Source organism: Puma concolor, chromosome B3 (assembly GCF_028749965.1).
Source record: "Puma concolor isolate L17-30 chromosome B3, mPumCon1.1.hap2, whole genome shotgun sequence".
Lineage (NCBI taxonomy): Eukaryota > Metazoa > Chordata > Mammalia > Carnivora > Felidae > Puma > Puma concolor.
Window position 1 is genome coordinate 29542858 of NC_141672.1, and position 24812 is coordinate 29567669.

General features: G+C 49.9%; 1 protein-coding gene across 7 annotated transcripts in view; it reads left to right on the top strand.

Annotated features, from left to right (window-relative positions):
• MIDEAS (mitotic deacetylase associated SANT domain protein) overlaps positions 1-24812 on the top strand; it is a 69027-nt gene that overhangs the window by 38518 nt on the left and 5697 nt on the right. For 4 of the 7 annotated variants that reach the window (XM_086709324.1, XM_086709320.1, XM_086709326.1 and 1 more), the window contains 10 exons: positions 5697-7417; positions 8750-9049; positions 15016-15361; positions 17344-17410; positions 17874-18016; positions 18121-18224; positions 18753-18828; positions 19495-19583; positions 22381-22530; positions 24108-24320. In XM_086709324.1, coding sequence (XP_086565450.1) covers positions 5945-7417; positions 8750-9049; positions 15016-15361; positions 17344-17410; positions 17874-18016; positions 18121-18224; positions 18753-18828; positions 19495-19583; positions 22381-22530; positions 24108-24320 — 2961 coding nt within the window. In that variant the 5' untranslated portion in view covers positions 5697-5944. Of the gene's footprint in view, positions 1-2549; positions 2593-2691; positions 2868-5696; positions 7418-8749; positions 9050-15015; positions 15362-17343; positions 17411-17873; positions 18017-18120; positions 18225-18752; positions 18829-19494; positions 19584-22380; positions 22531-24107; positions 24321-24812 lie in introns of those variants that run through there. The other 3 variants (XM_086709322.1, XM_086709325.1, XM_086709327.1) reach the window with 3 other exon arrangements.

Sequence of the window (24812 nt, forward strand, 5' to 3'; positions counted from 1 at the left end):
ACACATATCCCTTTAAAAGCATCTCAGTGTTAGCATTTAAAAAAAAATTTTTTTTTTAACGTTTATTTATTTTTGAGACAGAGAGAGACAGAGCATGAACAGGGGAGGGGCAGAGAGAGAGGGAGACACAGAATCTGAAACAGGCTCCAGGTTCTGAGCTGTCAGCACAGAGCCCGATGCGGGGCTCGAACTCACGGACCGCGAGATCATGACCTGAGCCGAAGTCGGACGCTTAACCGACCAAGCCATCCAGGCGCCCCTCAGTGTTAGCATTTTTATGGTCACAGCTCAGACTGCTGCCAGCTCAAACCCTGGCCAAACCTTCCGAGCCTGACCAGCTTGGTGGCTGAGACCCCTGAGACTCTATTGGCATGGGCTCTGCATTTCAGAGCTGAAGTTGAATCTGGAGAAGTGCTAATCTGGGGACTCTCTGGATGGGGAATGGGCAGAGCATAGGGCCTGCTCTCTCACGCCCCCAGGGGCATATCAGAGGCAAGTCCTTGTCCCTGTTGCTGGTGTCTCCTTCCTTACTGGTTTGCAAACTCCTTTATAAACAAGACTTATGTGTCCAGTGGGTTGGAGAAATGGGGCCCTTCAGCCTGGTGTGAACTTGCAGTTAGAGCAGGGCATACAGCACTGCAGATGATTGCACTGTGTCCAGAGGGAAGGCTTATGTAGGGCCTGGGCAACTCTAGCTAGCCCAGGATGTCAGTTCCAGACTACTTGCTCAGTGTGGTTGTAGCCACAGTCCCCAGAGTATCTGAGAGAGAACTTTCCAGGATATGAGTGTGGGCTGGAGGGCCAGCTGGGCCATGCTGGGCTCCTCTAAGAAGGGAGGGCTCCTCACCCCCTGGCATCCTAGCCAGATACCTTGGTGTCTTAAGCCCAGCCATGTCAGGGCAGGAGGTAAACAGATCCACAGGCTCATGTCTCTCTCTGGCTGTGGTCTAGGTAAGGGTGGGAAGCCATGGGGAAAGAAAAATTGGACGGGACAACAGAGGGGCTGGCACTTTCCCAAGTTGACCTGCATGTGGTGTGGGGCAGCAAGTGGCAGTCAAGGGGCAAAGTAGCCTGTGGGCCAGCAATTAGAGAAGAATTTGTGCTCAGAAGGGTTGGAGAGGGCCTGAGGCGACTGATGGGATGGGGTGGGATGGGGTTAGGAGGCGGGACCTTTTCACTTCATCTCAGCATCATGGAGATCTCTGATGTGCATCAGGGAGAGAGACTGGAAGTCAGGGCTGAGCAGGAGCCCAGGGTGGACGTGCGGGCCATGAGTCGTGCCTCTGCCCGGGCAGAGCTCTGACTCACCTTGGGCGCAGTCTTGAATGAGCATCCCAAGAGGCAGATACAAGCTAAATGCCAAGGTACAACAGTCTGCAAACTCTGCTCCATGGAGCTTGCAGTCTGCTGGGGACAAAGAAATAGAAATAGGCACCTGGAATTTAGTGTGCTGAGTGTTGGTGGGGGGGGGGGGGGGTGGTTGGGAGGTGTTGTGGGCTCATAGTGAAGCTTCTGGCTAAGCCTTGGGGTGAGGGAGGACTTCCCAGAGGAAGCAGTGTCTCAGACCTGAAGGACAAGTAGGACCTGGCCAGATGAAAGGGTGGAAGGTGTCCTAGGCAGAGGTGCTGCCTGGCCAAAGACCCGGAAGCAAAGCAGGAACAGCACTGAATGACGGCTCAAGCATGGCAGGTTGAGAGAGCTGGCAGGAGCCAAAGTCTGCAAGACTCGTGGGCAGGATAGTTTAGACTTTGTCCTAAGATAGCCTGTCTGGTGCTCTGGGAACTGGCTGGCCTAGAGATTTGGAGCCTTGTTAGATGCTGTTTTTAGGTCTGTTTTGCCTTGGTTAGGGATGCATGAGCTCTGACTCCCCGTCTTCCTAGTGCTGACTTGGTGGGGTGGGAAGTGGCCTCGGTTGTAAGAGCAGCAGCGAGGAGTTTTAGCAATAAAGGTCAGGAGGGACTTGCAGTCAACTCTGATCCCTGGGTCAGAGCTGAGCCCCTGCAGCTGCTGGGACAAGCTAGTCCTGGCCTGTGGAACCTTGACTCACAACGGTCTTGTCTCTCAGATGGCAGTATGCAGTATCTCCAGCTTGGGAGTGGCCTTGGTCCCCTCTGCGGGCATGTGGCAGGGCTGGTGAGGGTACTCAGGGAGCTGTATGTGTTCTAGTTGCCCTCCCTGGAGGGTATGGTGTCACCATCAGCATAGAACTCCCAGAGGCCTTTCCAGCACCTTCTCTCACGTGTCTGCAAAATACATATGTGGGTTCAGCACTGTTTCCTTTTCTTGGTGCACATTGCTTTCTTCTATAGAGAAAAAGTGCTTTCCACCACAGATCTTCCTGAAAGCCTCATAGGTTCCTGGTCACTGATGTCAGACTCTTGCCTTGTCTTCTGTCCAGGGGTATATCACCGGGTCTGGTTAGGGATTGGTTGCAACAGTGCAGTGCCCAGCGGAAAGGAGAGTGAATACAGCCGGGACAGACAACCAGACTGATAAGAGTGGGTTGTACTGTCTGGGGCCCCTTGGTGACTGTGGGTTTCCTTTTGCAGTGTTCCTGCATCCGCTGTTAGAGACCCTGCAGCTGGTCCCAGGGTGAGCTGCCTACAGAGGTTCCTCGTTACACCCTCTTCCCTGCACCTTCAGGGAGTTGGCCCACAGGTCTGCAGCCTTCGGAACAGATGGCGTCCTTCCTCTTCCTCGCTGTGAGGAAGGACAGGCCGACTTCCACCTGAGGAACAGAGAAGTGGGGCTGGGGCACAAGAAATGAGAGGAAGTGGCTCAGTCTTGTCCAGCGTTGCGAGCTGTGATGTACGCGTAGGGTATGAGAGCTGGAAGCCCCACCAGCAGCAGCTAGACCTGAGGCAGGGGTGAGCTTGCAGGGGCTGGAGAGGAGGTTAAAATAACAATGCTTCATGCTTGGGCTTCATGCTGATTTACAGTGCTGTTGTGGGAACTGGACATATGCAGAGCACTTAGGACAGACCTGGCACAGGTGCATTTTATCATCATCATCATCATCATCATCATCATCATCATCATCATCATCCTACTACTACTACTACTATTATTACTATTATTACTACTACTTAGGGCCCTGCTGCCTTGGTGTGTCCTTTCCCCACCTTCCTCTAGGAGTCCCAGGCATCTTTAACTCTTCTCCTCATCACCCCAGATAATGACCTTTCTGCTCTGTGGGTCCCAGGTCTGGGTCTCTGTGCTTTTGGCACTCTTAGCCTTCCAGTAGGGGTGACGGAAAGGACTCTGCAGAAGCTTCTGGGGTGATTCAGCCTCCCCAGAATTTGCCCCCTTGGTTTCTTATAAGCAAGTTCCCAGCCTAGCTTTAGAAACCTACTGTGGTGTCCTGAGTGATCGTCCTTCATTGCACAGGGTGCAGGGTGGGAGGAGGCAGACCAGCCTCACCAAACAGCTGCTGGTGAGCCAGCGTGGGGCCCAGGGCAGGAGCAGCCCTGCCCTGGAGCATTATTCACAGACTCCGCTTCCATCTCACCCAACCCAGTGTGCAGAGCTTCCCCTCCCCCAGGCTCTGAGTGGCCATCCCCCCGCGCCTGGTGCCTGGTACCCTCCACAAGGTGCACACTCGCACGCACGTACACCCAGGCTCATCTGCCACGTGGTCCTTCCCTTCCTCCAGTCTCCGAGCCCATTGCTGTGGCTCAAAGGCAAGAGGGCTGTGACTGGGGTAGGAGGGCAGTCTATGCCTGTAGGACCAGGGGATGCACAAGTGCATGTGAGCACCTGAGGGGTTCTCAGGTCCCCTGGAGGCACATGGACCTTCCAGCTCCCCCTCAGTGCCCTCCCCTCAGCACATTCTTCCTTCCTCTGCCTTGCTTCTGCAGACACATACTTCTAGTTTGTTCTTGCTGCTGGGCGAGGCAGAGCCTGACTCCCGTAGCTAGGACAGTCCCAGCCTGCAGCTTCACCATGGTGCCGGGGGTTATTATTTTCATTGAGGGGGGCCTGGCTTTTGGGTCTTTGCTCTGAATTGGGTTGGCCGTCAGGGAATGAGAGTTTAAAGGTAAAAAAAAAAAAAAAAAAAAAAGGAGTTTGTTCTAAAGCTGGTCCTCTGAGCTCCCACTGCTCCAAATTGTCCCCCTGCTACCAGGGCCAGGACCTCTTGGATGCCCACCTAGTCTCTCTCCCTCCCCAGGCTCGCATAAGTGAAGACAAAGGGGGTGCTAGCGGGAAGAGTCTGTCTGTCTGTCTGTCTGTCTCTCTCTCTCTCTCTCTCTCACTTACTTCAGGGCCCAGAGCTGAGAAAGGAAATGGAGGAGGAAGTTCCTCCCCTTCTGGGTGCTGGTGAAAGTGAAAGGCAGGTGGTGGTGGGGCTGGAGTGAGTCACAGCCGCTCAGGAGGGGAAGGGCTGGGGAGCTGCGGAAGCCTGTGAACGGGTGATAGGAGGCCTCACACTGCAAGCCTGCTCTTACCGCCCGGCCCTTCTTGGCTGGGTTGATTTCCTGGGAACCCCTGGGACTGCTAACTAGGACCTGGAGCTTCTAGGGTCTGAGGTCTGAGGTTGGTCCGGACCTGCAGATTTATTCCCCAGGGCTTCCTGAGCTCCCCTCCCTTCCCTTCCTGGCCTGACTGGCTCGGGACCAGAATCTCGTGGGGAAGAAGTAGGCCATGTAGCTCCCACCCTCACCAACTTCCCAGGGAGGGGGAAAAAAAAAACCCTCTCTGAAGAAAGACAAAGTCTTTGAAAATACATGTAAGTTATAAAATACTGGTCTTCATTTTGACTGTCCTGTAGCAGGATAAATAGAGCAACGTGTTTTGTTTTGTTTTTTAAATCAAGTTAGAAAATAACCACAGACACTCTGAGCACTCTAACTCACACTATGTCATAGGAAAATCCCTCCAGATCTAAATTCTAGCAATCTGCATCCCCTCAGTATCGTAGTTACTCTAGTCCTTTGATCGGGAGCTCTTTGGCAGTGGAGGAGGAGGGTAGGTGGGGATTGCTGACCGGCTACCAGGCTGGATCCTGCCTCCAGCCAGCCAGGGCTGCAAAACAGGTTCTGTGCTGGTTTAGGGAAGGCTCTGGCAGCCACGGTCCCACCCTGCAGCTCCTCCCAGGGGTGGGGCTAGAACTGCACATACCCTTCTAGGGCCTCACCTACATGCCTCAGTGCAAAGGACGTGAGCCTAGCCCTGGGCCTTGGACTCTGCAAGGACTTGGTGGGCTCCCACCCTGGAGCCACATGGTTAGTTAGGAATGACCCCTGTTGTCTCTACTTCCTGTGCTTGAGATAAGCTCAGAGCATCAAAGGAGGCATTGGCTGCATAAAGCTCCTTCTAGGTCTGGTGGGGAGGCTACTGCATGGACAGATGTGCTCGACCAACTGGGCAAGGGGAGTCAACTGAGATGGGAGCTCAACGTGGCCTTTGTCACTCCTTTTCCCATCTTGGCTACAGGGGCTCTGACTGGATCTCAGCCCCACTTGTTCCCAGGGTGGTGCCTTTGTGCCGGGTACAGATTACACAACCAAATGCTGCAGGGTGAGGTGGTGGGACACAGAGAGTCACAAAGCGCTGCCTTCTGGTAGTTCCCCCAAGGTTCTGGCTCCTGCCTCACCTGTGCTGCTCTGTGAACTTGGGTCCATCTCTCATACCTGTGCTAACATCCGGAGCATCCTGGGAGGCTATGGCTGACACTGTCCCTGTTCTTCTGTCTGCAGGCTCCAGGGTCCTGTGGAACATCATGAACTGGGAAGAGTAGAGGAGCCCAAGAGCCATCCTACAAAGAGCAAGGAAGAGCCAACAGTTCTTTCGCCCTGTGCCTGACCTCACCCCCCAGCACTTTCCCCTCCCCCTGTTCTGCCCCCACTGGCTCCTGGACTAGAGCTGGGCTTCCAGCAGAACATCCCCACAGGGGATGGGCAGCTGGTGAAGTAGGGCTCACTGCTGGGGCCCAGTTGGCCACACCATGAACCTCCAGGCCCAGCCCAAGGCTCAGAACAAACGGAAGCGTTGCCTCTTTGGGGACCAGGAGCCAGCTCCCAAGGAGCAGCCCCCATCCCTGCAGGCCCCACAGCAGCCCCCAGCCCCTCCACAGTCCACCAGAGTGAAGGAGGAGCCTTACTTTGGGCACGAGGGTCCGGCAGGGGCCGCCCCTGTCTCCCAGCCTGTGGAGCTACCCCCTCCGAACAGCCTGGCCCTGCTGAACTCTGTGGTGTATGGTTCCGAGCGGACCACGGCGGCCATGTTGTCCCAGCAGGTGGGCTCGGTCAAGTGGCCCAACTCTGTGATGGCTCCAGGGCGGGGCCCTGAGCGTGGAGGCGGTGGGGGTGTCAGTGACAGTGGCTGGCAGCAGCAGCCAGGCCAGCCTCCACCCCACTCGACATGGAACCGCCACAGCCTGCCCCTCTACAGCGGACCCAAGGGGAGCCCTCATCCTGGCATGGGGGTCTCTACCTACTACAGCCACCCCGAGGCACTGAAGCGGGAGAAAGGAGGCGGACCGCAGCTGGACCGCTACGGAAATGCCGTGCGGCCGATGATGCCACAGAAGGTGCAGCTGGAGGTAGGGCGGCCCCAGACGCCCCTGAACTCTTTCCATGTGGCCAAGAAGCCCCCAAACCAGACACTGCCCCTGCAACCTTTCCAGCTGGCGTTCGGCCACCAGGTGAACCGGCAGGTCTTCCGGCAGGGCCCACCGCCCCCCAATCCCGTTGCGGCTTTTCCACCGCAGAAGCAGCCGCAGCAGCAGCAGCCGCAACAGCAGCAGCAGCAACAGGCCGCCCTTCCCCAGATGCAGCTCTTTGAGAACTTCTATCCCATGCAGCAGCCACCCTCTCAGCAGCCCCAGGACTTTGGCCTGCAGCCGGCCGGACCCCTGGGGCAATCCCACCTGGCTCACCACAGCATGGCGCCCTACCCCTTCCCCCCCAACCCTGATATGAACCCAGAACTGCGCAAGGCCCTCCTGCAGGAGTCAGCCCCACAGCCTGTGCTACCTCAGTCCCAGATCGCCTTCCCCCGCCGCTCCCGCCGCCTCTCGAAGGAGGGTGTCCTGCCTTCTGCCCCTCTGGATGTGGCTGGCACCCAGCCTGGACAGGAGCCCACCAGCAACCTATTCCTACATCACTGGCCCCCACAGCAGCCACCACCCGGGCCCTTGGGGCACCCCCATTCTGAAGCTCTGGGATTCCCGCTGGAGCTGAGGGAGTCGCAGTTGCTGTCTGATGGGGAGAGACTGGCACCCAACGGTCGGGAGCGGGAGGCTCCCACGATGGGCAACGAAGAGGGCATGCGGGCAGTGGGCACGGGGGACTGTGGGCAGGTGCTACGGGGTGGGGTGATCCAGAGCACTCGACGGAGGCGCCGGGCATCCCAGGAGGCCAATTTGCTGACCCTGGCCCAGAAGGCAGTGGAGCTGGCCTCACTGCAGAACGCAAAGGTGAGAGTGGCGTGGGATGGAGGCCTGGCCTGGCAGAGGGCCGGGTGAGCTGTGTCTGCGGCCAGGGGCAAGCAAGTGACTCCAGGTCTACGGGGTGGTTTTCTTCTTCACTGAAGGAAATGAAAGAACCCATATGCTTCAGGAAGTTCTAAACTCCCTCCATGCAAAGAATCTCTACGTAGGTGCATTCATACCTGAAGGAAAGATGAAAGGTTTGCAGGCAGGAAGGTGCAAAACACTGTCATGGGTTGGCTTCTTCATTGGGCACATGAAGGATTGGGAGTTGAGGAAGGTGAAACCATTGCCGGATCCAGTATCCTAAAATGAGACAGTGGCAGTGGTTTCCACAGGTGATGATACTTGCCAAAATGCATCGAACTGATGACAAATAGGTGCATTTTGTTGTATGTGAATTTTACTGGCAATAAAGCTGATTTAAAAGAAAGGACAGTAACAACAGGGAAGAAGAATGAATAGAATTTGAGCACCTCTCTTGTACGTGGAGTTTCTTACACTTGATCAGAGAAGTAATTTATCATCAAACCCTACGACAGGGTGCTGAGGCCCATGGAGGATTTCCAAGGTTATAAAGCTAAGATAAAGGCCTGGCATCTGACTCCAAAGCCAGTGTTTTCCCCTCCTTCACTGGAGGTTTCAACCCCCCCCCCCACCCCCAATGCCTACAGCAAGGTTGGATTGTCAGAAGCTACAGAACTTGACTTCAGGCAGTTTCCAATGGGGAAAAGATACAAAGACCATCATTACCTTGTAAAAAGTTCCTTGTTTACTTTCTTTTGCAGAGATAAGGTTTTTTTGTTGTTTTTTTTTTAAGTTTTTAAAATTTATTTTGAGAGAGAATGAGTGGGGTAGGGGCAGAGAGAGGGAGAGAGAATTCCAAGAAGGCTCCACACTGACACAGCACAGAGGCCGACATAAGGCTCGAACTCTTGAACTGTGAGACCATGACCTGAGCCGAAATCAAGAGTCAGATGCTTAACTGACTGAGCCGCCCAGGCGCCCCTGCAGAAATAGGTTTTGAATTTAGATACTATTGCATGTGCCACACACTGTGCAGGTCAAACGAAACACATCTGTAAGCCCCTTGTGGCCCAAGATGGTCATCTGAAGACCGCTGCACCAGGCCAGGATTGGAGGACCTGGCAGAGGGAGGTTATGGAGAGTATTTGGGAGTGCGATGAGAGAAAAGGTATTTAGGGAAAGACCATTGGGAACCATTATGGGTTCCTGAATCAAATGCGACTAGGGGTCCTGGGCTTATTAGGACTTATCTTCTAAGTCTTACCTTCATTCCCCCTCCCTCTCCTTCTCCAGGATGCCAGTGGCTCTGAGGAGAAGCGGAAAAGTGTGCTGGCTTCAACCACCAAGTGTGGGGTGGAGTTTTCTGAGCCTTCCTTAGCTGCCAAGCGAGCACGAGAGGACAGCGGGATGGTACCCCTCATCATCCCAGTGTCTGTGCCTGTGCGGACTGTGGACCCAACTGAGGCAGCCCAAGCTGGAGGTGTTGATGAGGATGGAAAGGGTCCCGAACAGAACCCCGCTGAACACAAGCCGTCAGTCATTGTCACCCGCAGGCGGTCCACCCGTATTCCTGGGGCTGATGCTCCAGCTCAGGTATGAGGGGGTTCCCCCTGCAAACACCTATAGTACCTGTGTGCTCCCGGGGGCCTAGTACCCTATGGGAAAAGGAGGTCATGGTAGTATAGGAGGGATTCAAGCAACCTGCGAGATACTGTTTATATTTTCCAAGCCAAACTTATGGATAAATGCACTTAGGGGAGACAATGAGACAGTTTTATACTTGAAATTGAGACTGCTTATGAAAATCTAGGATGTGTGAATCTCTTTCATTTTAGGTCAGCAAATTGTCACCTCTGATATGGGTCAGATTTTGTGCTAGGCATTGGGATATAGAGATGTTTACTTGTCCTGTCAATACAAACATATATATGTTGAAATCTAAGGTTGGGGTTTTATCTATTTTAGTTTTTTGTCAGTATTTGTTTTACACATTTTGATGCAATGCATACTCATTTAGAAGTGGATTAGACACTTCATCATTGTGAAATGTTTCTTTTTATCTTTACTAGTCTTTTTGCATCTTTTTTTTTATTAAGAAGAATTTTTTTTAACGTTTATTCATGTTTTGAGAGACAGAGACAGAGCGTGAGCAGGGGAGGGGCGGAGAGAGAGGGAGACACAGAATCTGAAGCAAGCTCCAGGCTCTGAGCTGTCAGCACAGAGCCCGACACAGGGCTTGAACTCACTAACTGCAAGATCATGACCTGAGCCGAAGTCCGACACCTAACTGACTGAGCCACCCAGGCACCCCGTTGCCTCTTTGTTTTTGGTGTTTATTTATTTTGGAGAGAGAGAGAGCACGCGCATGTGCGTGAGTGGTGGAGGGGCAGAGAGAGAGGGAGACAGAGGATCCATAGGAGGCTCTGTGCTGACAGCAGAGAGCCCAATGTGGGGCTTGAACTCACAAACTGTGAGATCATGACCTGAGCCGAAGTCGGATGCTTAACCGACTGAGCCACCCAGGTGCCCCTCTTTTTGCCTCTTAAAATCTACTTTGTGAAATATTTTATTTTATTTCATTCCATTTCAAGAGAGAAAGAGAGAGCATGAGTGGAGGGAAGGGGTGGGGGGGCAGAGAGAGAGAGGGACAGAGAATCTCAAGCAGCCTCCGAGTTCAAAACATGGAGCTCGAGGGGCGCCTGGGTGGCTCAGTCGGTTAAGCGTCCGACTTCGGCTCAGGTCATGATCTCACGGTCCGTGGGTTCAAGCCCCGCATCGGGCTCTGTGCTGACGGCTCAGAGCCTGGAGCCTGTTTCAGATTCTGTGTCTCCCTCTCTCTGTGACCCTCCCCCGTTCATGCTCTGTCTCTCTCTGTCTCAAAAATAATAAACGTTAAAAAAAAAAAAACAAAACAAAACATGGAGCTCAATCCCACCAACCATGAGATCATGACCTGAGCCCAAACCAAGAGCTGGATGCTTAACTGACTGAGCCACCCAGCTGCTCCTACTTTGTGAAATATTTAGATTTCTTTTGGTTAGTGTTGTGGGGAGGAAGATGCGATGTGTATCTTTTCCATCTTTTTACTTTTAGCCCTTAAGGTGTATCTTTCAAGTGGCATATAATTGGTGTTTGTTATTACCTGTTCTAACAACTTTTGTCTTTTAGAGCATTGATACAGTTTACATTTAATGCAATTACTGATATACTTGGGTTTAACTCTGCCCTCTACTTTTTGCTATTTATTCCATATTGCCTCTTCTGTTCTTCGCTACCTCTCCTTTCTCCCACTTTGGATTGATTGGGTTTGTCATTCCATTTCCCCCCTTTACTAATATATTCTTTATATACTTGTTTATTCCTTATTCTTATTTATTTACTTAATTATTACTCCTTTAGTAATTACCCAAGCAGCCTTTCTTACCTGGATTAATTGGAGGGAACTAAGCCCCACAATAAGGAATTTGAGTGACTAGTTTTGCAATTCACTGGAGGATGGCACATAGCTCGGACCCTTTCTAGATGCACAGGCAAGAAGCTAAGTCATTACATACCGTGAAAACTTACATTAGGCCTTAATTCTCTGGTTGAGAAGAGCTACTAGAGAGTAAAATATGCATTCTTGGCTTGTTGAAATCTAATGTAAATTCATATTTTACCTCTTCTAGAACAATGCAAAGTTCTTACAACACTTTAACTCTGTTTTCCACTAATCGCTCACTTATAGAATTATTAACATGTATTTTCATTCTCTAAATATTTTAACATCACCAGGATGGTATAACATCATTGTTTTTGTTAAGTTTTAAATTTTAATTCCAATATAGTTAACATATAGTGTTATATTAGTTTTAGGTATACGGTCTAGTGATTCAACAATTCTATACATTACTCAGTGATAACATTATTGTTTTGTTCAGTTGTTGTCCATTTTAGCCTGAAAGACTTACTGTATGTATTTGTTGTTTTTCATTTCTTCTCATATCTCCAAGCTTCTATCTCAGATCATTTATGTGCTGCTTGAAGAATATCCCTTAGTATTTCCTTTAGTGCAAGTCTGTTAATGATGAAATTTATTAGTCTTTGATTGTCTGAACATGTTTTTATTTCTTCATTTTTGAAGCTGGGTAGAGAATTCTGTTGTTGGTAGTTCTTTTCTCTTAGCACTAAAAGGATATGTCATTCTATAGTCTTCAGACTTCCATTGTAGTTACGGTGTTGGGAAATCACCATTAGCCATATTGTTGCTTCTTTGCATTTAAGCTTTTTTTTTTTTTTTTAAGTTTTTAAACGTTTATTTATTTTGGAGCGACAGAGTGCAAGTGGGGGAGGGGCAGAGGCAGAGGGAGACAGAATCCAAAGCAGGCTCCAGGCTCTGAGCTCTGAGCACGGAGCCTGATGTGGGGCTTGAACTCACCAACCGTGAGATCATGACCTGAGCCAAAGTCGGATGCTTAACGAACTGAGCCACCCAGGTGCTCCAAGCTTTTTTTTTTTTTTTTTATCTTGTTGCTTTTAAACTTTTTTCTTTTTTTTTGGTCATTGGTTTTCACCAGTTTTTGCTGTTATACCTATTGGTTTTCTTTGTGTTTATCCTGTTTAGAATTTGTAGTCTTCCTTAAATATTTCTTCTGTCCTATTTCCTCTCTTCTCTCCTTCTGGGACTCTAGTTACACATTTGTAAGAGTTCTTTACCATATCCCCTATTTTGTCTGTTATGCACTTATCTGTGTTTTCCATTTTTCTCTTAGTCTGGACTATCTTTTAGTTTACCTATTCTCTCTTTAGCTGTATCTAATATGTTGTTAAGCCAACTCACTGAGTTTTTATTTCTAGTTATTTTTTTTCAGTTACTGAATTTCTATTTGGTTCATTTTTAGAGTTTCTAATTCTTTGATGAAAACTTCAACCTTTTATTTTATTGCATAACCTAAGCATAGTTTTCTTAAAGTTTATGTCTGATAACTCCATTAATGGGATCCCACGGGTCTCTTTCTGTTACATTACTTCTTGTTTTTAAATCACATTTTGTTCTGTTGTATATCTGGCTAGTTTTAATTGCATGTCAGACATATATGAAAAATTGTTGAAGTAATTAAAGACTCTGGATGTTTTTCTTGTCTTCCAGAGAGGACTTATCTTTGCATCTGACAGGTAGCAAAGGGCATTAGCAATCCTGAATTATTTTAATTTAATCAGAGATTGAAATGAGATGATTTTAAGTTGGGCATTATTCCACATGTGGACTAATCTATTTCTGATTCACCTTTGTTCTGAGGATATAGCCCTTTGGAGTCCCAATCCAAAGCCTGGGGGATTATCAGGCTCTCCTTCCCTGGCAAGCCCTAAACTCCATTTAGTTGCTCAGCTTCCCACTTACCTCTTCCAGTAATGCACCCACCTCTAGGGAAAGCACAACTCCAGATGCTGGGCTCACTTTTTCACTTTCTTTCATTTCCTGTATCTTGGCTCTTCAGGTCTTTGACAACTTATTTGCTCTCTGATACCTTCAAAAATGTGGTTTTTATATTGAGCCTGAATTTTCTAGTTATTCTCAGCCGGAGAGTTAGCCTGTGATTCTGTCCTCTGTAACAAAAAGGGGAGCTTTAAGATTGTCATGAACAGCACAGTCTCTACTCTCTGGGGTCTTATTCTCTGGTTGTGATAGAGGTTGGAGGCTAGAGGCCTCAGTTTATCCTGAGGATGGCAGGAAGGAGCCTGAATAACTACACAGCTCAACATACCCATTTCATAGTTGAGGAAATAGGTCCAGAAAAGGCCAGAGACTTACCTATGTTTATACAGCCAAGTAATGACAGAGGTAGCCCTGGAATTTGGATCTCCTGCAACTCCCGCCTGTGAGCACTTACACTACACCAGGCTTAGGAAGATGTTTATTTTTTTGGTTACTTTTTTTATTTAGTTATTTGTTTTTCCTTGTACTATAGATATTTCAATCTTGCACAAAAGTATAGGGAATGGTAAATTGAACCTAAATATTTAGCCATCACCCAGATTTCATGGTTTTCAAAATATAGCCAAATCATTTTTTATTTGTATCTCTACTTTTCCTTACCACTGGTTTTTTTTTTTTTTTTTTGAAGCAAATCCCAAACATCATATCATTAAGTTCATAAATATTTAGGTTTATATCTGAAGTACATTATATATAAGATTCCTTCCTTTTTTCCTTCCTTCAACATAGCCTCAATATTATCACACCTAAAAAAAATGAATACAAAAAATATTGTCAAATATTCAAAATAGTTTAATTCCATTTCCCTTATTACAAAATTACAAATCATTACGGCTAACTGAGTTCATATTGGATTTCTTGTCTAACAAGTTTGGGGCCTTTGGTTCCACTGCATTTTTTTCTGTGCAATCATCTTGTTCCCCTAAGGGAGAAAGAATGAAAAATTTCATTTCTTCCAGAGGGCACAAGTGGGTAAAGGACATGGCCAAGACCTCATGGACAGTCAGTGCCCTCTGCTGAAAGGTGTTGTGGGAGCTGGACACGGGGAGAGGGGGAAAGCCTACTCTTCCCAGGTCTACTTAGTCAATGTGGCCAACCTCACCTATGGGCCAGCTCTGTACTCAGGGAGATGATCTGGATATTGCTCACCCTCATAGGGTTCCATTCTCTTTTGAGAGGATAGGGATGGAGCAGAGAAAGGCTTCTCTTCCCTTACAGCTCTACCCTCTATTCTACATGGAGACCCATGAGGCATATCGAGCAGGGAGAAGTGTAAGCTAGGAGGGCTAACCTTTGACAGCATAAGTAGGCTGGTCTGTTATCGTAGGACTAATTTTATGAGAAAAAGTGCTGCAAGGACAGGACTGTCTTCTTCCTTTTGTGGTCCCATGCCCAGCTCAGGTCTTGACACATAGTAGGGACCTCCATCTAATATACAGCTTGATAGCAGCCAGTATTTATTGAGTAATTACTACATGTCAGTTACTGTTCTCAGTGATTTCCACATATTAATTCATTTAGTCCTCATAGCTAATCCATTTGGTAGGTACTTACTGTTCCCATGTTAAAAATGATGATGCACAGAGAAGTTAAGACATTTTAAGTGATAAGTAAAGGGGGTAGAGCCCATTCTAAGCAATCTAGCTGCAGAGCCCGGGCCCTTAACTACTACAGTTCTCTGTCCAATAGCATACTTCACATTAGGTATTGGGAACTATGGCCTGTGGGCCATATCCAGATGTAAGAATAGATTTTACCTTGTATCTTTTTTTTTTTTTTAACATTTTAAAAGGATTATTTAAAAAGAGTGGGGAAGAGGAGAAGAAGAATATGTAACAGAGACTGGGTGCAGCCCACAAAGCCTACATTTATTATCTGTCCCTTTACAGAAACAGTTTGCTGACCCCTGCCCTAGTGGAGACAGTAAGAAGGGTTTTTGGACCTGTTCCCTGTCTCAGGCTTGCGTTGGTGGGTGTGGTGGGCAGGCTAAGTTCGAAAGGTGAGACTGACCAGCAGTGGTCAAGACTTCAGTTTTCCCAGCACATAAGAGTCTGAGCTATCTTGGTTCTGTTTCCTTCTCCAGGCTGATGACATGAATGTCAAGTTGGAAGGGGAACCTTCAGTGCGAAAACCAAAGCAGCGGCCACGGCCTGAGCCCCTGATCATCCCTACCAAGGCGGGCACTTTCATTGCCCCTCCCGTCTACTCCAACATCACCCCATACCAGAGCCACCTGCGCTCTCCTGTCCGCCTAGCTGACCACCCCTCTGAGCGGAGTTTTGAGCTACCCCCCTACACCCCTCCCCCAATCCTCAGTCCTGTGCGGGAAGGCTCCGGCCTCTATTTCAATGCCATCATGTCAACCAGCAGCATCCCAGCCCCTCCTCCCATCACGCCAAAGAGTGCCCATCGCACCCTGCTCCGGTCTAGTGAGTGACCCACCCTCAGGGGCCATGGGGGCAGGGAATGTGGGGAGGGAGGGCAATGGGCAGGAACGAGACTCTGACGATAAGGCTGCTGGGGATTGGCTGGAACACTGGGAAAAGGGGCTCCACTGTCTCTTCTCTGAGAGAGAAAAGGTGGTTGTCTTGGTTCAAGAACAGGCAGGGATGGGGTAGGGGGTATCAGCCCAATTGCTTGGGTTCAAATCCCAATTCTACAATTTACTGTTATGTTCCCTGTGCAAGTCATTGAAACTCTCTGCGCTTCAGTTTCTTTAGTATTTAATTGAGGATATTAGTAGTACTTGGTTGTTGGTGAAATTGCCAATTTAATCTATTTCTGGATCCACAAATAGCAGTTTCCTATGTTCAACCTGATAGCCAACTCACGGGGTTGTGGTGAGGTTCAGAGGCAGCAACAAACGTAAAGCACTTAAAACACCATGCCTGACGCATCATGTTTGCTCTTAATATTATGTGGTAGATCCTGCCTCCTGGGGCTCTTAAATAGTTGTTTTGGCCAAGAGCAGACATTTTGGCTGGCCCGGGTGGTGAACTGTTGAAAAATGTGGGCCACTCCACAAAAAGATCCATTTCCTTTGAAAAATGGGATAATCTTATCTCGTAGTGTGGTGGAGGATTAAGTGGGAGTAAACACCTCCAGAGGTAGTAGAACAAGGGTGAAGCCTCCCATCACTAGATTACCCTTTGACCCTGACCTCCCATGCCCTAGCTCTCTGGTGCCCCCTGGTGTCTGTGGGTGAGAAATGGCTCACTCTGGGCTGGCTGGCTGGCCTTCCATTCCACCCTCCCACGTACCTTCCAAGCTTCTCTCCGTGCCTGGGTTGCGCAGGAAGAAATCACCGTAGAGACCAGACTGGCAACAAAGAGAGGCCTGTCCATCCATGAGCATTTATCGAGTACCTGGGTGTAAAGCATTGAACTGGGTCCTGTGAAGGCTCCAGTAGTGTATGGGACAGCACCGGTCTGTCAGTTCTAAAGAGAGTACAGGGTCATTAGGGAGTTGACATGGAAACCTGGGAGACAGAAAAGCAGAGGTTCTGGGCACAGTGGGATCAACAGCCAGTGAGTGAGGGAGACCCTAACCTCCAAAGCCTGCAGAGCCTACTAGCCTGGGGTGGTGAGAAAGCCTCCAGGAGAGGGTGGGGCTAGAGCTAAGAGCTTGAACTAGGAAGGAGGTGGGGAGGGCATACTCGGCACCGGAATGAGTGGTGGAAAGGCCTGGAGGTAGGACCGTGCAGGAAGAGCAAGGAGCCATGAGTAAGCAGTCAGCTAGGTTCCAGGGTCCGGGCAAGGGGGTGGTGGGAGGCATAGATGAAAGGGGAGCTGCATGAGTGAGCCGAGCTGAGGAGCTGCAAGTTGCAAAGGGGGGGAGGTCAGCAAAGGTTTTTGGAGCAAGGGAGTGCCTCCATGTGGGGCACTAAGATTAGTTCAGGAGAAACTGAGGCAGAGAATCCAGCATGGAAGTGAGGAGATATAAACAGGGTTCTCCTTCACTGCCTTGCTAGTGTGCCAAACGTTTCAGCTTCTTTACTAGAGCAAGCATAGTTTAATGTTGGAGCTAATTCTGTAGTATGGGAGCTCCTGGGGCAGGGACCCAGCTTTGGGTGGTGGTAGTAGTAGTAGTAGTAGCTAATATTTATTGAGGGCGAGGCTTTGTGCATGATTTCATTCAGTCCTCGCATTAACCCTAGGAGGTAGGTAGTAATAGCCCCTTGCAGCAGGTGTGAAAACAGAAGCACCCACGTGCTTGGCAAAGTCACAGTTAGTCGTCACAGTTGCAGGCTGAGGAGCCAGGATTCACCGTGCCTGATTTCCAAGTACCAGTCTCTGTGAGTCACTGCCATGGCTCTTGTGCAAACAGAGCAGCCATGTAGGGTGGGGTGGGGGAGGGGCGGCTTGCTGAAGGCAGGAGGGTGCCGTTCACCGATGTGCCTTTTGTCCCATAGATAGCGCTGAAGTCACCCCACCTGTCCTCTCTGTGATGGGAGAGGCCACCCCAGTGAGCATCGAGCCGTAAGTGCAGCCCTTCCTCTGGCCTATGGTACGAGGGTGGCCGATGGGGTCCAGTGCACGCAGGCCCTGTGAGGAAGAGGAGGGTTGTGTGGGGCCCACAGAGGGCTGAACAGCCTCTGAGATTCTGCAACTGGCTCTGGGCTTTACTGTCCCCACCCTAAAGGAAAGGACCAGCTCGGTTTGAATTTGCCTCTGAGTATCGGCAGGGCAGTCCAAGAGACTCTTTCCCTATCTGTAAACTTGAAGCTTCTCCCCTTTCCAACCTCTGGGCCTTGTCTTTCTGGCACTACCAGGTCCCGTTTGCCAGGCTGTTCTCACGGAAGCCAAATTCCTTACACTCAGTTGAGGTCTTGCTGTGCTCAGCGTCTGCGGACTACCCCCTGCATCTTCTCCCATCCCAGAGAGAAAGATTCCCTGTGCCCGCGAGGTGAGGCCTCACTCCCTGCCCTTTCCACCCCTGCAGACGGATCAACGTGGGCTCCCGGTTCCAAGCGGAAATCCCCTCCATAAGGGATCGTGCTCTGGCAGCTGCAGACCCCCACAAGGCCGACTTGGTGTGGCAGCCGTGGGAGGACCTAGAGAGCAGCCGGGAGAAGCAGAGGCAAGGTGAGAGGGGGCCTGCACCAGCAAGTGAAGGTGGGCTGTTGGACAGGTGGGTGGGTTAGGCCCTGAACGAGATTTCTTCTCCTCCCCTCCCACGCTTGCTCCAGTGGAAGACCTGTTGACAGCCGCCTGCTCCAGTATTTTCCCTGGAGCTGGCACCAACCAGGAGCTGGCCCTGCACTGTCTGCATGAGTCCAGGGGAGACATCCTGGTGAGACGATGGCCCTGGTGGGGGGAGGGACCCTGAGGGAGGCTGGCATGGATCCATGTCTGCTGCCCAGGAGCCAGGGCTGCTGGCCTACTGATTGGAGGCAGGCAGGAGGGTCTGACCAGGTTGGGGGTTGTAGGGGCTCCACCGAAGGTAGTCGTAGTTCCAAACTCCAGACTTCGCTGCACAGGGTCCTCTTGTCTACCCTAGTCCCTGATTCTGGGTCAGTGGGTCCCCGCCCTCAGAAAGGCTGTCACTGAGGGCTTTCTCCACCTGTGGCTGTCTGTCCTGGGGGCCACATGTTCTCTCTTAAGAGGCCCTTGGCCTGGTTCCTGAGCAGCTCCACCCTCCGTGATCTTGCCATCCTGCCAAACCTCTTGCCCCTCAGCAGTTACACAGGGTAAAAATAAATGCCCACCTTACTACTCAGAGGGTTGAAGAGGCCTTCTGAATTGTGCCTGGCACCTAGGAGGCTCAGCCTACCACTGAGACCCCTGCAGGGCACTGACCTTTTCCTCACTTCCCCTTCAGGAAACGCTGAATAAGCTGCTACTGAAGAAGCCCCTGCGGCCCCATAACCACCCACTGGCAACTTATCACTACACAGGTGAGCCTGGGACCTGGAGCCTCAAGGTCTCCAGCATCAGCGGGGCCAAGCTTGGTGCTGAGTCACAGCCCTGGATGGGGGTGAGGAGGTCGGGGGCAGATAAGCCAAGAGCCGGAGTGAAAGAACTAACACCAAAGATGGGGTAGTTCTCAAGGGGCTTCCTGTGCCCTGAAGGGGCAGAGAGAAAGGCGTGGGCAGGTGGGAGCCCATGCAGGCAAAAAAGTCCATGGCAAGGTGCAAGGGACAGGAATCTGGGGAGTGCCATCCCAATTGGCATCCGGTGCTTGGAACTTAGACAACCCCTGGGGTGCCGTGTCCCATCCTGGGCACTGTGCTTTTAAAGGGACAGTGACCAAATGGCATAATCACAGCAGCCACCGATCCCTGTTGAGTGGTACCTCTTGTGTGTGCAAGGCAGAGCAGCAAGGGTTTCATGTGCATTATCTCCTTGAGTCTGCACCACAACTGGTGAGGTGGCTTGTGTGACCAGGTCCCAGTTCCCAAGTGAGGTGATTGAGGGTCAGAGGCTAGTAAGTGGCGGAAGCAGAAATATGGATCAAGCTCTGAATGGCTGCAGAGACCGTGGACGGATGACTTCACACTTTTCTGCTGGTCACTCACAGTCCCATCCACCTCACTAACCCTGGCTCCCGCTTTGCCTTACAGGTTCTGACCAGTGGAAGATGGCTGAGAGGAAGCTGTTCAACAAGGGCATTGCCATCTATAAGAAGGATTTCTTCCTGGTGCAGCAGCTGGTGAGCTGGGGCTCTGTTTCAGGCGCAAGAGGCAGCCAGGGGCCGGCTGTGTGATTTGGGGCTCCCTCTGCCGGTGGTGGCCCTGCAGTCTCTCTGAAAAAAACAGGTTAATGCCACTAAGTATTGTCGGAGAGAATTTTCTAAACAAAACAAGGGGAGAAGATTGGGCCTTTCCTCCCCTTGGTTCCGAGCCTTCTTCCCTCATGTTAAGGTAGTATGGCCATTCTGGGGGTGGGGGTGGGGAGTGGGGGGGGGTGGTCTCAGAAGGAGGCCTGAGTGGGCGGACCCAGTGGTGTCAGACTTCAGAGAGTGACTTGCCTGAGGCAGAACAGGAAGAGAAGGAAGGCTGCAGACTGAGGTGAGCCATTTCCCAGGGGGCTAGAGTACTTCAAAAGCCACAATCAGTATGTAGAGGAGAGGTCACCCTAAGATGAGGGGAACTGAGGGGCGCCTGGGTGGCGCAGTCGGTTAAGCATCTGACTTCAGCCAGGTCACGATCTCGCGGTCCGTGAGTTCGAGCCCCGCGTCAGGCTCTGGGCTGATGGTTCGGAGCCTGGAGCCTGTTTCCGATTCTGTGTCTCCCTCTCTCTCTGCCCCTCCCCCGTTCATGCTCTGTCTCTCTCTGTCCCAAAAATAAATAAAAAACGTTGAAAAAAAAATTAAAAAAAAAAAAAAAAAAGATGAGGGGAACTGAGAGCCAACAAGTGACTGTATAACAGACCGGGCTGCGTGGGGGGGGCCCACTGCCTTCTTCCTGTCAGACCCAGGGCTTCCTTCCAGTAACTCAGCTGACCGAGCAGAGGAGGCCAAGTTGACTTTTCCTAGATTGAATTTATCTTGCCTCTCCCCATGTTCTTCTGGGAGAAGATTGTTTTGCTAATCCAAGGACCTGCATCTTTCCAGCAGCCCTGTCTCATAAAATCTCAGCTGTACAGACCACCGAGGGAATGGGGTTTCCAAGAATGTGCTCTTTCCTCCTGGAATTGTAGATTGTGTCAGGACAGCTCTGGGGACTGGGCAAAGTGTGGATGAATTCTTCTACAAGGGCCCTGTTGTGAGGACAGTCATTTGCTGGGTTTCAGTAACATTCCATTCCCTGATTGGGCAATATTTCTGCGAAGTACCCGCCTGTGAAATTCACTGTGGTGCCCCTAACGCCTTAATGAGAAGAGCAGACTGTTAGTCACACAGATGATCAGAGAGAATTGACAACAAAAGTGTAAACAGGATCTAATTAGTAAATCTGTGACTTGGCCATTCCTGTGAGATACAGCGTATCTGTTTTCTCCTCAGGCGCAGAGAACTCACTGACCCCTTGGGCTCTGTAGACAGACTTCCCAGCTCCCACTGCAGCCCAGCAGTTGGCAGAGCAGTCTGGGAGCCTGGGGGAGAAAGGGCAGAGTCAGAGCAAAGAGCCTCTGTGTGTGGGAAATCTGTCCGGAAACTAAACCCAGTAGCCAGATGGATTTGTGAAACGGGAGCGCTAGGATTTCAGGTCTTGGGAGGCCCTTGGAAGTCATCTTACTCGTGAAGAGACTTGCCTGAGGTCACACATTTAGTGGCAGAGTTAGGAGTGAGACTTAGGCCTTCTGCTTCCTTTTCAGGTTTTTCCAGAGCTTTCTTGTTAGTCTCCCTTGAGTGCCTCTGTGATTTAGGACAGTTTAACATTCTTCTATCCTCACTTGTCACTTGCTGTTCCCTGGGAGGAATGACAATGTTGCCCAGATTGATGAAGGGAGTCTGTGTTGCTGGGTCTGGGCTGGCTCTGAATGGGGATGGTGTCCAGACTTTTTCACCCTTAACTGTTTACTTTGAAAAATTTGAAACTTACAGAAAAATTGAAAGCATAGTACAGTAAACACCCACACATTCCTCATTTAGATTTACCAATTGTTAACATTGGTCACACTTGCTTTCCCTTTCTCTGTCTATACTTAAATTTATATACACGCTTATTTCATTTCTCTGTGTTTTAACTAGTCATTAAAAGTAAGTTACAAGCGGTCCCTAGGTGGCTCAGTCGGTTGACCATCCAACTCTTTTTTTTTTTTTTTAATGTTTATTTATTTATTTTGAGAGAGCAAGAGCAGGGAAGGGGCAGAGAGAGAGAGACAGAATCCCAAGCAGGTTCTGCATTGTCAGTGCAGAACCTGATGGGGGGCTCGAATCCATGAACTGTGAGATCATGACCTGAGCCAAAACCACGAGTTGAATGCTTAATCCATTGAGCCACCAGGGTGCCCCAAGTGACAAACTCTTGATTTCAGCTCAGGTCATGATCCCAGAATCTTGGATTGAGACCCATGTTGGGCTCTGTGCTCAGCATGACGCCTGCTTGAGATTCTCTCTCGCCGCCCCCCCCCCCTTTCCCTATACCCCTCTCCCCTGCTCATGCTCTCTTAAAAAAAAATTTTTTTAAAGGTATGTTACAGACTTGATCCAAATATCTCTTAAAAACAAGGTTATATATTCTTGCAAAACCATAATACTATTATCATACCCAAGAAATTTAAACTAATAATATTCTCTAATATGCAGTCCCTATTCAAATCTCCCCAATGGCTCCATGTGGTCCTTTTTGGCTTTTTTTTCCCCCTTCCTAATAGTGCTGAAGTGTTGTTTAATTGAATGTCAGTGGTTTGTTCAGGGAAGGCATTGGAGAAATGCTTGTATTTCTTGGGTTTCTTGGGTTTAGCATTTGGGGAGGAGGGGACATGCATGGATGGGAAAGGCTGGAGAATCTCCAGGCAGATGAGCTGAGCCAGGAACTCTGACCTCAGTTTTGGCTTCAAATCAGATCCAGACCAAGACCGTGGCCCAATGCGTGGAATTCTACTACACCTACAAGAAGCAGGTGAAAATTGGTCGCAACGGGACGCTAACCTTCGGGGATGTGGATACAAGTGACGAGAAGTCGGCCCAGGAAGAGGTTGAAGTGGATATTAAGGTGACTCCCTTCCCAGCCTCAGCTGCTTAGAGTCCTGACTGTGTCTGGGGCCGAGGGCTGAGTTGAGAGCCTGGGGCCAAGCTCTCTGGAAGCCCCTGGAGGGTAAAGAGAGCAAGGCAGTGTCCCTGACAGCCCCAAGGAGCTAATGTCCTGGGCACTGGACCTAGCCCTTTAGGTCCCCCTGTCTGTCTGTCAGCGTCAAGGTAATAATACATTGTGTTGATGCAGAACATTGGGGAATTTTCCCACAATATCTGCATGAGCACTGACCTCCTGTCTCCTCATAGCACACCTCTAATACTGTTGCCCTAACTTGAGGCATTCTTGTACAACCATCATGAATGTGTTATCTCTGCATCCTACCACATGTCAACGTTACTGTTTCTACGACATCCGCATACCACCTGGGCTACTACTTCATATTTTTCTTTAAGTCAACTCAGTTTTTACTCAGAAGGGAAATGTTACGTCCCAATCATAAACAGAAAACCAGTACTGTTTGCCGTAGAAGGCACTAGCAAAAGTAAATATATATGAGAGTCAGTGTTGTTAAAATCCAGGTAGATACTGTTACCTGCCAGGGCTCTGAGTCTCAGACCTGACCTTTGGTTAAGTAAGTCTGGGGGCTTATTCTGGGGAGTGTGCGACTCTTGATCTTGAGCTCGTGAGTTCGAGCCCCACGTTCAGTGTAGAGATTACTTAAAAATAAAATCTTTAAGGGGCACCTGGATGGCTCAGTCGGTGAAGCATCCAATTTAAGCTCAGGTTGTGATCTCGTGGTTTGTGAGTTCAAACCCCACGTCAGGCTCTGTGCTGACAGCTCGGAGCCTGGAACCTGCTTTGGATTCTGTGTCTCCCTCTCTTTCTGCCCCTCTCCTGCTTGCGCTCTCTCTCTCTCGCTCTCAAAAATAAATATTAAAAAAAATCTGAATCACAGGAAAAATTATTAGGGAAGCATTAAATAGAGACAAGCAGAAGTTTCAAAAAAATCTCTAAAAAATAATAATAAAGTCTGGAGAAGTATAAAAGACACATTTAGACCTAACTCAAAACTTTATGTTTGACGTAATCAGGATAGAAAAGAGAATGCTATTTAATTCTGTGTCCACATATCCATCTAACATCATGTTGGGGTTATAACTCCATACTTGCTGACATGCTGCATGAAGACAGGGAGTGGTTTGGTCCCTCTTTTACAGACGGGGAAGTGGGTGGAGTTCCCAGAAGCATTACAAAGACAGTTTAGAACTGGAGCTAAGGCTGCTGTCTGCTCTTCCAGACCACCTTGCCGAAGGATGTGTCTGTCTCTTGGACTGGCATGCTCCCTTCCTGCCCCGAGCTCAATCTCAAGTGCTCAGTCTCTTCCTGAGGGCTTTCAGAGCTCAAGACTCCCTCTTCTTTCCCAGGCCGACTATCTGGGGGAGGAGATAGAATTATGTAGTGCAGGAGGCTGGCTGGGCCAGGCCAGGCAAGCAGGATGAGCAGGGACTAGTCGTCCCCGGCTGGGTCAGAATCTGAGCAGTATGGCTGTGTAACTAGAGCTCCAGGCTCACTGCCCTCATTCTTATCCCCCATAGACTTCCCAGAAGTTCCCAAGGATGCCTCTTCCCAGAAGAGAGTCTCCAAGTGAAGAGAGGCTGGAGCCCAAGAGAGAAGCAAAGGAGCCCAGGAAGGAGGGGGAGGAGGAAGTGCCAGAGATCCAGGAGAAGGGAGAGCAGGAAGAGGGGCGAGAGCGAAGCCGGAGGGCAGCGGCTGTCAAAGCCACACAGACACTACAGGCCAATGAGTCGGTAAGTGTGACCTCCACTAGGGGAGCCCAGGGCCAGGAGGAGGGCTGGAGCTGGGCCTGGGGGTGAGGGAGGGAGGGCAGAACAGGAACATGGTGATGATGATCATCGCCATAATGGCAGGAAATGTACTAAGTACCTTATGTTTTTAACTTATTTAATCCTCATAACCCTATGCGGTAGGTACTGTCATTATTCCCATTTTACATATGAGGAAATGGAGGCCCCTAGATAAGACAGCTGGTAGGTAGCCTGACTCCAAAATTCTGCTCTTAAGTTTTTATACTATACTGCTTCTGTACCTGAGACTGAAGAAGAAGGCTTTGTGAAAACCCAAAAGGTGTGTGGGACGTGGCAGAAGCATCTATGAGTTGTAGCTGTGGCAGGTTCTCCATAAGAGAGCTGTGTCCCTGACAAGAATATCTGACAAGAATGAGCTGAAACATTGGGGTGCCTGGGTGGCTCAGTCGGTTAAGCTTTGGCTCAGGTCATGAT